This window comes from Andrographis paniculata, unplaced genomic scaffold, assembly GCF_009805555.1.
Source record: "Andrographis paniculata isolate CXL003 unplaced genomic scaffold, ASM980555v1 Contig32END, whole genome shotgun sequence".
NCBI lineage: Eukaryota > Viridiplantae > Streptophyta > Magnoliopsida > Lamiales > Acanthaceae > Andrographis > Andrographis paniculata.
The window spans coordinates 7064274-7078320 of record NW_026137565.1 but is presented as its reverse complement, the minus strand read 5'-3'; the positions used below and the strand labels follow the sequence as shown (position 1 = coordinate 7078320).

Below are 14047 nucleotides of genomic sequence, written 5' to 3'. Positions count from 1 at the left end.
TTGATTCTTGGCCACACAGATACTTGGATCAGTATATCCCACGGCTCATGAATTCGTTGGCCCATGTAAAAGAACAAAGCCCAATAATGTTCTTGAAGATTGGCTACACTAAAGCAGCACAAAACACAAGATTACAAGTCAAATACACCAGGAAATACCAAAAACACCCAGAACCAGAATCAGGCAAGAAAGTCTCATGTAGCTTTTAATGCACAAAATTGGGAGATGTATAAATAATAGTAGTAGTAGTATTTATTTAAAAGAAAAAACAAAAAATAATGATTTTGAAGAGTCAAGTCAAAGCAATGGAAGATGGGATGCTGAACAAGAAGACTTGAAAAACCCAAAGGGAAATTCCTCTGGCACAAATATAAAGACCACTTTCTCTTGTATTTCCGACAAAAAAGAAAAATTAAAGATGGAAATTGATAGAACCTACAACAACTGTTGTTGCTGTTGTAGTTTTTGGGTTGCTTTTAATTTCAAGACTTGGTTATTAGTTTTATTGTGGATCTCCAATTTTCGTCGTGGTTCATGGTTTCTCTCTCTTTGTTTTCATACATATTCTCGTTCTCAATCACACCTGTCTCCATATAATAATTTGCCCTATGCGTGTTTATTATTGTTACATTTACATCACATGCGCCACAAATTCCTCTCTTTTTTGTATTCTTTCCTGCCGAGATAGGAAGAATAATTTTATTGTTAGCCCTAGCTTTTTCGAGACGAGTCATTGATTCTAGGGCTCCTGGGCTGCTGTTTATCTGCCATGGAAGCGGGTTCCGAAGGGGAGATGAATAGGAGCATGAATCAGAGCCCTGCGGAGGGCTCTAAGAGGCCTAAGCGCCAGATGAAGACGCCGTTTCAGTTGGAAGAGCTCGAGAAAACCTATGCAAGTATGTTTCTTTTTGTTCTTGTTATTCACCTTTGGGATATTGGGAGCCTTTGTCTTCAATTGTAGTTATGTTGTGTTGAAGAGTTCATCTATTTGGAAAACTTATCAAATTTCTTGGTATATTTTTATGTATCTAATTTATTGAGTTTGTATGTCTGGTTTTGCATTTGTTGCTAATTTATAGATTTGTGCAAGTAAAATTTCAACATTTTTTTTTTCTTTTTTTGTACTATGTATTTGGTGAAGCACAAATTGTTATTGTTGGATTTCTAGTGAATATGATTACGAAGCTAAGGTATATTTTTTGTTGTGTCTTGAGAATCTGCTATTAGAATGTGTGGGTGTGTTCTGGATTTTTATTCTTGTTATATTTATAATTTTGATTTTTGAGGAAAGGCCGCATGTTCTAGTTATATGCTCTATTGACTGGCTACATATAACTCCTCTGTGGTTGTATGCAGTGGAGACATACCCTTCTGAGGCTACTCGTGCAGAATTGTCAGAGAAATTAGGCCTAACTGATCGACAGTTGCAGATGTGGTTTTGTCATAGGAGATTGAAGGATAAGAAGGAGGCAATGGGACCGGCAGCCATGAAGCCCCACACTCCTGGGTCTGGTGGAGGAAAGGGATCAATTGAATCCCCTAAAGAGGAATACCATGGGCAGGGCTTTGGTTCTGGTTCCAGTTCTGCATCTGGCTCTGGATCTGGCTCAAGTCAGTTTGATAATGGAAATGGCTCTCCAATGCTTCCCACTAGGTATTATGAATCTCCTAGAACAATTATGGAGCGTAGAGTGATAGCATGTGTTGAGGGGCAGCTGGGAGAGCCCTTAAGGGAAGATGGACCAATTTTAGGTGTGGATTTTGAGGAATTGCCCCCTGGTGCATTTGGTACCCCAATAGGTAATTTCTCTTGTTCTTGCAGTTGATTATATTTTAACATTGACATACTAGCTTGGTATCGAGGCTTTTGACGAAATTGATGTTCTATTTTGATTTCCTATTGAAATGTTTAAAATGTGGCATTTCTTGATCTCCCGAGAAGGCTATCCTGTGTGTTTAAATTTGGAGTTGAAATAACTCAACTAGTGAGCATGGTTGTCATGGCGACGCCTTGGTGTCCTGGCGATGCAGACAAAACGCCTCACAGTTTGGCAAGGCCAGCATCTAGGCGTCGCCAAAATGCAAAGGTGATGCCGAATGGCAAGGCGGGTCAGCCAAACCCGATTGAAATGTTATGACCCGCCACATGACCCAATTAGAATTTAAAACCCAGTTAGAATATAAAACCCAACTAAAAACCCTAGGTTGCATTTCACTTTCTCATTCTCCTACTTGCCTCTGTTTTATCTGCCGTCTGTCGCCCGTCGCTGTCCGCTGGTTGTCAGTGTCGCTGGCCGGTTTCCGCAGTCGCTGTCTATAAGGTTTAATTACATGTGATTGTAAGGTTTATTTGTATCTTTATTTCTCTTCTCCTACTTTATTTTGTTGATTTTATTAATGATTTTGTTGATTTGAGAAGTTAATGGTGTTTTTAAATATTAATGATTATGTTTGAAACTTTAAACTGATATATTAGTATTTAGTATTTTGATGGTGATATTTGATATTATGGCATGTAGATCTTTTTGTTAAACTTACTAAAGGTTTAGTAATGTGAAGTTAGAATTTTATATTGTATAATAAATGTTAAAAATGTATAATAAGTATATCGCCAAATTGTCACCATAGCGGGCGCCGTGTCACCTAGGCGATATGGCGGTCCGGTGGTGCTATGTCTGGAACCTCGCCATGACAACCTGAAGTTCTCAGTTTACTATATTAACAGAGTAGAATTGATATATGTGGCTGGAAGTCTTTCAAGATTGTTGATATCTGTAGACTGGCTCCTCCTTTTGTATACCATGGACAAAATTACATCAGGATATCAATACCAGTACATTCTGGGTTTGTTAATTGCAAATTGTTTTGTGTTATTGTGTTTTTTTTTTGTTTTGATGATCTTGAAGTGACATAGTTGTTGAATCTGAATTTTTTTTTGGATGAAAAATGGTGTTGGGTGTGATGCTTTTGGATGGAAATTGATAGGTTGAATAGTAAAAAATGGGTTATTGTTTGAATAATCGAATAAGATTGACTTAAAAGAATTCCATACAGTTCGGTTTGATTTTGGGGGCGTGTGAGCTCCTGTTTCTGTTTTTAAGCTCTCTCTCTGTGTCTCAAGGTGCAGTATAGGTTTTCTAAAGGCCTTGAAGTTTACATGCCTAACATTTCTTTATGTTACTTATTCAACAGTGCCTACAGTGAAGCAAGACCAGTACAGGAATTCTTTTGAAAGCAAATCACATGGACAATATGATGTGAAGCACAAGAAAGTTAGTTATGTCGCTTGATAACTTGTGATTTTATAGTGACTGATCTATAAATTTTTGTGTATGAATAGTTTCGTGCAAATTGATGGTGCCAATTGTCAGATCTAAGCAGTCGGTTGCTCTTTCTTTGACCATCCTATTGTCTTCTTAACTTTTTTATTTTCATATTGTAACCCTCTTCATTTGTATTATATACATGCATACATTGTAAATAAATATCAACTAAAAGAAATGTGCTGAGCACCCCACCACCAGTCATGAAGGTGGATAATAGAGAAAAACCTAAAAGAAAGGGTCTTTTTCTTTTATGGATGTACATATATGAATAGCTTGACATTTGACCTGATTGAAATATAAGAGGTTCCATAAAATGCAGACTAAGATTATTTCTATCAATGAGAATATATAAATACATATATATGGCTGAAGTTCTGAAAGTTTTGATTATCAGGCTTCATCCACTGGTCCTCACGAAGCAGTCGAGTCTAAAATTCAAGCTGACCCCTATGAGTACATCCCTCCTTCTTATATCTATGGTTCTCCAGTTGATGTTGTGAACACGAAGACTCTGTCAGCGATGCATGGAAATGGTTATCCGCCTCAGCAACATGTTGTTGAGGGCCAGATGAAAAACTTGGACGCACATCCTCAGCCAGTTACTCAGATGCAGTTAGCTTCATCTTCAAGGAATTCACATATCATTATGCAAAATGAAGATAATATGCCCAAGGAGAGAAAACGGAAGGTACATCCAAGACTACTTGATTGTGTGTAGAGTATTTTAGTACATCTACATGCAATTCAATTGCTAATTGTTGTCTGTAGAGTGATGAAGCTCGAATTGGAAGAGAAGTTCAAGCCCAAGAAAAGAAGATTCGGAAAGAACTTGAAAAACAAGATCTTCTGAGGCAAAAGGTATGAACGTGTTGTGATTTTATATATTAAGAGTCCTTGGCTTTCTTGTTTGCCCAGAACATCTGGATTAATGTTTGCTTAAATGAAGTATGATTATTTTCTCTCCAGAGGGAGGAGCAGCTGAGAAAAGAATTGGAGAGGCAAGAACGTGAAAGGCGAAAAGAAGAGCAACGAATGATTCGAGAGCAGCAGAGGCTTGAGGAGAAGTTTCAGCGTGAGGAAAGACGTGAAATGGAGCGAAGGGAGAAATTTATGCAGAAGGAACTTTTGCGGGTATGTTAAACTTATGCCACTTTTGCTTTCATCTTCATTGTTCAATTTTTGTTCACCTTTTCTCTTTGACTAATTCACTTAATTATGTCATGTATATATCTAGGCTGAGAAGAAGAAACAAAAAGAAGAGCGGCGCATAGAAAAGGAAGCTGCAAGACAGAAGGCTGCAATGGAAAGGGCAGCAGCACGGAGAATTGCTAAAGAATCTATGGAGCTTATTGAGGACGAGCGTCTGGAACTGATGGAATTGGCTGCTTTGAGCAAAGGATTACCTTCTATTGTTTCTCTTGATTACGACTCATTAAAAAATCTTGAGTCATTCAGAGGTTGGTGTTGCTTAGGAAGAAAATGTTATATATATTAGTTGAATAGTGCTGTGAAGGATTTTAGACTGGAAAATCAAACATACTGATGCTTCTAGGCCATGGTTGAATCATGAGAATATCCATTAGGGTTCCCTAACAATTTTCACCATATAGGATAAAATTGGATCTGGCTATGACCATCCTATATTCATAATTTGCTACTGTTTGGTATGTCTTGGTGGATAAAATACTTTTTGTACTGATGAAACTTTATGTGATTCAGAAGTTCTGTGTGAATTCCCTCCAAAATCTGTGCAATTGAAACTTCCTTTTGCCATTCAACCGTGGATTGATTCAGAGGAAAATGTTGGGAATCTCTTCATGGTAGGGATTTTTGGATCCAATTCTATTGGTCTGTTTCCCCTCTTATTATCCGTTTCTCTTTTGGAATGAGAGTAGTTGGTTTCAGTTCTTGCATTGCACTAATTTATTGAATGATCATTGTTGGCTTTCCAGGTTTGGAAATTCTGTGTCACATTTGCCGATATTCTTGGGCTTTGGCCTTTCACCCTTGATGAATTCATACAAGCTTTACATGACCCGGTAAGCTGCAGATATATTTGAAATTTGTTATGACATGTCATCTCCTCTCAATAATAAAAATTGCTTGACTACAAAAGCATGGATATGTTATTTCCATATTCCCATTCCCAGTTATTTTGTTTCCTTCAATTAAATCAAAGAATGTGTGGGTTGATACTTTTGCTCCACAGGATTCAAGGCTGCTTGGTGAGATACATATTGCTGTTCTTAAACTTATTGTAACAGATATCGAAGATGTTGTAAGGACACCTTCAGGCGGGCCGGGCACAAATCAATACAGTGCTTTCAATCCTGAAGGTGGACATCCTCATATTGTTGAAGGGGTAATTACTCCATCTTAATTCAATGCCCTTCACTTTCTCTTCTATGACACTATCTAATATCTGTTGCTATGTATATTTTCCATTTCTGTAACAGGCATATACATGGGGTTTTAACATAAGAAACTGGCAGAGGCATTTGAATCCATTGACATGGCCTGAAATATTGAGGCAGTTTGCACTCTCTGCTGGTTTTGGACCACAGTTGAAGAAAAAAGGCAGTGATCAAGGTTCCCAAAATTATAAAGAGGAGGTACCTTGTTTTCTGTTTTATCTGATCTAAGAGGTTCCAATTATGAATGTTCTGTGATAAAAAATGTCTTGATATGTAACTTTTTCATCTCATGACCCCCTAGAGTGGTCGTGGCTCAAATATATCTTTTCTGCTAGATATCAAGACTCCTTAGCCATAACTTGATTTTTTCAATCCATTATAATAATGTTGACACTGATATATGTGATTATTCAACCCATGATCTCTAGTTTTTGAAATTTTATCACTTCATCACCATGATTACTGCACTTGTTGTCTTTCAGAGAGGTTGTGAGGATATTGTGTCCACTCTGCGGAATGGTTCAGCAGCTGTGAGTGCAGTTGCAATGATGCAAGAAAAAGGATTGTCCCTACAACGCAGGTCAAGACACAGATTAACTCCTGGGACTGTTAAATATGCTGCTTATCATGTTCTTGCTCTTGAAGGAAGCAAAGGACTAAATGTCATTGAACTTGCTGAGAAGATTCAAGTAAGTATTAGGTAGAAAACTGTAGTCTGGTTACATCCAACTATGTCTAAGTTTGTTTATTTTGTAGAAATCGGGGCTTCGTGACTTGTCAACCAGCAAGACTCCAGAGGCTTCTATATCTGTTGCTTTGTCAAGGGATCCAATACTTTTTGAAAGAATTGCTCCATCAACATACTGTGTACGACCAGCTTTTAGGAAGGATCCTTCTGATGCTGAATCAGTCATTGCAGCAGCCAAAGAGAAGATACTGCGATATGCAAATGGTTTTCTAGCTGGTCAAAATGCTGATGAGGAAGAAAGAGATGATGATGATTCAGACAGTGATGTTGCTGATGGCACCGAAGCTGATGCTTTGGCCACCCCATTGAACACCAACAAAATTGATGAACCAAATGAACTTGACTCTTGCTTACGGAATGACAAAGAAAAACCCTCTGATGATGTTGATCTGAAAAATGAAATTTGTTCCGCTGGTAAGAATGGCTTGCTTCCTTTCACATTTCTACTTGATTTTGCTTTACTTATCAATAGCTGTGTCTAATCAAATAATTGTTCTTCTGAAGATAATGGGGATGGAATTTCCCAGAAAGGTGTTGAAATTGATGAGAGCAAATCAGGCGAACCCTGGGTCCAAGGGCTGACGGAAGGTGATTATTCTGATTTATCTGTTGAGGAGCGTCTGAATGCCCTAGTGGCATTGATTGGAATTGCAAATGAGGGAAACGCAATTCGTCTAATTCTTGAGGTCTGACTTTCTAGTGGTGGTTGTTAAATTTGATAAATGGAGATTGTTACAATCTGAAGTGCTGTCTAACAAAATACATTGTCTCAGGATCGGATGGATTCTGCCAACACACTTAAAAAGCAGATGTGGGCTGAAGCACAGGTAGACAAAAGGCGAATGCGAGAAGAATTTATTAGCAAGTATTGTGATACTTCTTCCAATGTTGGAGCAGAGAGGGGTTTAAGTCCACTAGAAAATAAGATTTATGATCCATCATCAGCCCTTTTAGAGAAAGACAAATCCTCTGCTGTGGCTGAGGATGTTAGAAACAGTGTCGAGAATCCACCTCAGGACCCATCAATGGGTCATTTCATCTCTGCACCTCAACAGAATGGACATACAACAGAGAGGTCACGATTGCAACTAAAATCTTATATAGGCCAAAGAGCAGAAGAACTGTATGTGTACAGGTCCTTGCCTTTGGGCCAAGATAGAAGGAGAAACCGTTACTGGTACTTTGTGGCTACAGCTTCTTGCCTAGACAGTGGTGCAGGTAGAATCTTTGTAGAATCACCAAATGGCCACTGGAGACTTCTTGATTCTGAGGAGGTAGGCAACGCATATTAAATGTTTTACCAAACTTTTTGCTTTCAGGTTTTGACCTATGGATGTGTATAGGGTTTTATGTTTCCCTAGTTTTCCTTTTGGGGGAAAAATTAATGAGATTGATGACGGGGTTAAACTATGCGAGGATCAAATTAAACTATGATCCATAAATATGATGATTTAATTATCATGTTCAGCCTTTGGGATGAAGTTCACTGTCTTCTAATGCTTTTTGTCTGGGCATAAAAATTAAAATCATGTTTAATTATCCTAAAAGTGTTATATGCCCTCTATCATGTTCTGCAGTACATAGAATATACAGATACTTTGCATAATGTTCATCCATTTGTCATTGTCTCTTGTTATTATTGCTTCTATTCTTGGCAAATCATGAATTATCTAATTTGATTTAGTTTTATGTTCGGACTTGTGCTCTCGGTGCTAAATTTATTCACTGTGCAGGCATTTGATACTCTTTTGACATCTTTGGACACCCGGGGTACTAGAGAATCTCATATGCATATTATGTTTCAAAGGGCTGAAGCTTGCTTCAAGGAATTTGTTCGAAGAAATCGCTTAGTCTCTAATAGTTTGGACCATAACAGAAACAAGGACCAACAAGAAACAGATCAAAGAAATTGTAGTTTTGCTGGCCCCAGTGTTGAGAGTCCTGGCAGTGCAGTATGCAGTTCAAACTCTGATGTTTGTGACCCATCACAATCATTTAGAATCGAAATTGGAAGGAATGAGGTAGAGAAAAATAATCTCTTGAAGAGGTATGGAGATTTACGAACTTGGATGTGGAAGCAATGCTTCAAATCGTCAATTATCTGTGCCATGACATTTGGAGAGAAAAGGTGTTTGCCAGTGTTGGAAATCTGTGAGTTTTGCCTTAATACTTATGATGCTAGTAAAGTTACTTGTCCTTATTGCAATCGAAATGAAAGCTCAAGCTCTTCTCCCCTGAGAGTTGGTTTGATCAAAGCCGTGCTTACTTTACTCGAGGTATTGTTACAGAGCGCCTTAACAATTATTTGTCGTACACACTTCTTCACATGCCGTATCCTGTTCTGTTAGTAATTTATCGTAACTACATACAACAGGCTTCCATTCCCTTTGAGGCTCTCCATTCTTCCTGGACTGATGACCGAAGAAAATCTTGGGGCCTCGAGCTGCAGAATTGTTCTTCCATTGAGGGTCTTCTACAGGTTCTCACTGAGCAGAAATGCTTAAGAATAATCTTTTAGATATATGAACTGTACCATAGTAAATGCGCTTATAGTTTTTCCATGGTTCCTTTATTTTTTTTATGGATCATTGGTTGAGAGATCCGACTAAACAAGTGCTCTGCAACTTTCAACAGATAGTGACACAGTTTGAGCATGCCATTAAGCGTGATTATCTGTCGGCGGATTTTGAAACAACGGAAGAACTATTGTGCTATTCGGATGCAACTGGACGTGCTACTAGTGATTTTACCCACAGCGAATCTCTCCCTCAACTTCCTTGGGTGCCAAAAACCAGCGCTGCTGCTGCTCTGCGGCTGTTTGAGCTTGATACGGCTATTTTTTACACCTCAAAGCAGAAGTCTGAGTCTCAAGATGAAAAGAAAATGGAAGCTCTACCAGCTGAGTGTCACCTTCCTCTCTCCATTCCCTAAACCCACACACTGCACACAATCTTATATGAACTCAACTTATAGGAAAGCAAGAAAGTATCTTTTCATTGATTCTATGCGCAGGATTTAATTTGGAGTATTTTGCCTATAAGAGGTTGTGGTAGCTTATTGCTAATCCCAAAATAACCAAATTGGTATTTATGCATGAAGTTAGAGGACATTCTGTTGACCCCAGCCTTCTAAACTTATTTTCGTCTGCCTGCAGGAATCTGCCCAACGGTATAGTTACACAAAGGACATCCAAAAGGCTGAATCTATGGAGCTTGATAGGCGTGGTTCTCTGAAGGGGGAAGGGTGGGATACTCGTCACGGCACTCCTGGCAGCTCTGGTTACAGGCAAGTCCCTCGTGCTCGAGGTGGGCGCCCGCGTGGAAAGGCTCAGAAAATGTTCAAGGGATCAACATCACAATCCAGCAAACGGAGTTTGAAAATTCCCCGGAAGCAGGATGCAAGATCTACCGGACAGAAGATAGGGCGCGGTCCCAGAACTCTGCGGAAGAGGAGAATAGATAAGAAATTCCTCGCAGAGATTCCACAGGACGACCTACAAGATGCAGGCACCTTTGGGAATGTTGAAGAGGAGCCAAGAAATTCAAGCAGAGAGGATGTAGATAACTTTAGCCCTCCAAATATTGTTGCTGGAAATGACAACAGCAGCGACAGCATGGAAGAATCCGGCGATCTGGATGACAATAACAATGCGAATGAGAATCTATACAGGTACGAAAATTGGGGAGGAGCAGCAACTTTTGATGCGAATTCAAATAGAAGCAGTGAGATGATGGAGGAAGTTAGTGAAGAGGAAGATTGTGAAAATGGCTACGCCGACGGGAACATGGAGGCAGTAGACATGGAAAGCAACGGCTACCCTTCAGACAGGGTCGAAGGGAACCAGGAGGATGACGACATTGACAACGACGAATCGTCACAATCAATAGCTTCAAGGGATTACAGTGACTAAAGAAGCTCACAGAATTTTGGAGAAGAAAATAATCAAAAGGCTCGATCTTATACAAAAATTATATATATGACTGCAAGCATAGCATTAATGTTGTCTAATTCTTCAGCTTACATTCATATTTCCTCCTCTAGGGTCTGAGAGGGAAAAAAAATGAACCTGTCATTTGATTGCAATTTGATCTTATCATTTAGGACAATGTGATTTCGTGTACAATGTTGCAGAAAGAATCTTATATTCTCTCCCATGGCCAATAGGCCTAAAGGCATTGAGCAAAACTATACAAGAAAGAAAGACAAAATGCAGGCAGCAATGGAACAAGATGATACACACACTTCTTCAGCCCTATGCAGACAACAGTTTCTTGATCCCGGATTTCTGTTCCGGCGTCAAACTAGTGGGGAACTTTATGTTAAACTTGATCAGAAGATTCCCCCTCATTGTCGGCTCTGTAGGAAACGGCATCCCTTCATCCGGCACCGTCACCGCATAAGTCGGATCGATCACGCCACTGATGCGTTTAGTTAATTTCCTTCCATCGAGCGTAGTTAGATGGACCGTGCACCCTGTCAATGCCTCGGCCAGCGACACCTCCTGCGTGAAGTAAAGATTCTTGTCGTCACGTGTGAACACGCCGTGTGGCTTCTCATCGATTATGAACACCAAATCTGATGGAATTTCATTCGGCTGCTCATTCCCTTTTTCTTCGAATATGATCTTTGTCCCCTTATTACAGCCTGGTATAACGTCAATGGTGAGAGTCTCGTCCACCGTTATGGTCTTCCTGCACACATTAGAGATCATGATCGTCAATTTCTTACACATCTCACCAGCTGTTAGAATTAGAAACCTGAATTGGATTTCTTTCTTACTTACCCACTGGCATCACAAATCAGTCTGGAAATCTTCATCTTCTTCGTAGTTCCCTTGTACAGCTCTTCCAAGCTGCACGGCAGCTTCTGCTCAATCGGCGGGGCCTTCCTCAGGGCCGAGCCGCCGACCGGTCGGCTGTCTCCGAAGGAGCTGAGGATGTCATCCCCAAACATCGAACCGCCGGAAAATGTGGAACCACCGCTGGCGCCGGCGCCGGCGCTGCCGCCCATTCCTCCTAATGGGATCGAGAATCCAAAGAACTCTGCAAAGATGTCTTCAGCATTCTTGAATCTGAACACATTTGGAACACCCCCTGTCTGGAAGAAGGTTGCGCCGCCAGGCCGGCCGCCGGACGGCGGCGGAACTTGCCCTCTTAAACCTTCCTCGCCGTACTGATCGTAAACTGCTCTTTTCTGGGGATCACTTAGAACCTGCAAAAGAATCAGAAAAGAATTGAATGAATGACGACATTTCCATTGTTGCTAAAACCCTACAGGCTCAAATTTCTTCAATTCAATTAGTGGTTACAGACATTCGTTAACCCCAAAAAAATGTGAAATCGATTCATTAAGCGATTCAAATTCCAATTTCGCCGTTACATCAACATGAACAAGAAAGCAAGGATTGTAAAAAAATCCATACATCGTAAGCTTCAGAAATCTGTTTGAAATTGGCCTCAGCTTCCTTCTTGTTGTCAGGATTTTTATCAGGATGCCACTTCAACGCCATTTTCCTGTAAGCCTTCTTCAATTCATCGTCTTTAGCATTCTTGTCCACCTGCAATATGTTGTAGTAATCCACACCCATCTTCTTCTACTCAAATCAATCGATCGATCGATCGTCGTGAGCAATCAGTCGGTTGATTTTATGGCGGAGGTGGAGTTGCGGGAAGGGAACCGAAAAGGGGCGGCGGAGATATATGTCTGGTAATCAGTTGGGCATGTTCTAGAAAACCGTCGAACTTTCCAGATCTTTACTCGCCGATGGTTTCCCCCATTTTTGTAGTAAATAGCTAATATGAAATCATTCTCATTCTCGTTCTCATCATCCATGCAGAATAAATTCTTGAAATATTTTCTGGGCCGAACTTTACAATGGGCTCATGAGATTTCATCAAAATGTGGGCTTTTAGCTTTGAGGCCCAAATTCAAAATATAAGCAAGGCCCGCTTTGTTGAGCCCAATATTTAAATCCAATTCTTCCATTTAATTGGCAAACATTAACAAAACAATTTGGTGAAACCTACAAATTTGGATTCCGCCAATCACGCAAGAAAAAGGACAAAAAAGGTGTTGACAAAAGAAAACAGACAGACAACATTTATCAATTGGTCAAACAGAAAGCTAACATAACAAAAAACCCTTAATCAATCCTCATTTCTTGGATTTGGTTGACTTTAAATTGCTGCAACAACAACCAGCCAGCTCCAGTGCACTATAATTATTTCAATTTCAGATATAAAAAAATAAAACCCTTCAATCGAAATTTCTTATGGGGACAGAAGAAATTACTAACATTTACATTCGCCCACATTCAATAATTAATCTTGAAATGCAGTAAGTACTATTATTGTTATTGTTGAGATAATTTACAAAGACACATGCATGCATGATGCATGTCACCACCAGCAACAATTGAAAAAGGGTTGCTGAAAATTTATTACAAAATTATGTGCGTTGTTTGTTTGGCAAAAAAAAATTGAAGGGGCATTGAAGACCACCCAAAATTATATAAAACGTAACTGCTCATATATTGGAGATTGGGAAATAATTTAAATTAAGATTTGAATGCCACGGAAAAGTTATGGTTGCAAACATTTAATACAATGGAGAAAAGCCAAGGAAGTACGTTACAATATTTCAACCACATTAGGTGATGGAAGATTTATTATTTATTATTAATTAATTAATTATTTTACCTGCCCTACCCTAACATTATGGTCTCATTGTCATATTGATTCTTCCCTTTTTATTTGTGCAATACACAAGAACAGGGAACTACTTGTCATGCCTTGCCTTACATGATATGTCATTACAAATTTACATTCAATGTTAAGAGTATGGGACTCTTTTCATCTTATTAGCATCCCCAATTATGGTTTAATCCATATTCTTACTATATATATATAATATGTAATGAAATGAAAATGTTGATGGGGGGGGGGGGGGGGGACCCATCATGGTGTGGATAGTAGATAGGCATGCAATTTGTGATCAAGTCTAAAATATTTTTGAGAATTTGTGGGCACATGCATGCTTGCTTGCTTGCTTTAGTGCACTCAATGGCAAGACTCAATAATAATAATAATAATATTTTCATGTCCCACCCACCCACAATCCACGCATAATCAACCGCTCATACACTTTTTGCATTTTGGTTTTCCATTCCACTAATGTGTATGTATGTGTATATACTCATTTATTGAATTTTTCCCATTAGTGGGTGGTGTGACCATTTTATTCAAGAGGAAGTTGGATGCAGTTTAGTTTTTTTTAAAAATTTTGAATAAATATTGGGGCCTCTGATTTTGGTTACAGATGATGGCCTCACCCCACTGACTAAAAACCCTTCTAGAACTAATTATCATTATTGTTCACCATTACTACACAACTTTGTTAATCTCCTTGAGGGAGCGGTGCCCGGGAGTTCGACGCCAGGTCGCATAAAGTAGTGCAACAAACGCGGAAATGGATCCGAGATCCATGGACCTCCCAAGAACCACAACCCCCCACTTCAAAATAAACCACAATTTCAATTAGAGCCAAAACGACCCATCTTC

At 39.4% G+C, this 14047-nt stretch overlaps 2 protein-coding genes across 2 annotated transcripts; one reads left to right on the top strand and one right to left on the bottom strand.

Annotated features, from left to right (window-relative positions):
• Positions 1-80: 80 nt before the first annotated feature.
• Positions 81-10594, top strand: LOC127248047 (homeobox-DDT domain protein RLT1-like). The gene is made up of 19 exons (XM_051270190.1): positions 81-896; positions 1357-1800; positions 3193-3272; positions 3721-4014; positions 4095-4184; positions 4293-4457; positions 4561-4783; positions 5046-5146; positions 5279-5365; positions 5536-5688; positions 5783-5938; positions 6223-6429; positions 6497-6902; positions 6993-7174; positions 7262-7762; positions 8222-8764; positions 8863-8967; positions 9123-9386; positions 9643-10594. Exons 1-19 carry the CDS (start codon positions 770-772, stop codon positions 10396-10398), a joined length of 4884 nt encoding a protein of 1627 aa, XP_051126147.1. The 5' UTR covers positions 81-769; the 3' UTR covers positions 10399-10594.
• Positions 10595-10679: 85 nt separating this feature from the next.
• LOC127248049 (uncharacterized) lies at positions 10680-12171 on the bottom strand. Its single transcript, XM_051270193.1, has 3 exons — positions 11911-12171; positions 11272-11699; positions 10680-11179 (listed from the first exon to the last, which is right to left on the bottom strand). Exons 1-3 carry the CDS (start codon positions 12073-12075, stop codon positions 10741-10743), a joined length of 1032 nt encoding a protein of 343 aa, XP_051126150.1. The 5' UTR covers positions 12076-12171; the 3' UTR covers positions 10680-10740.
• Positions 12172-14047: the final 1876 nt, after the last annotated feature.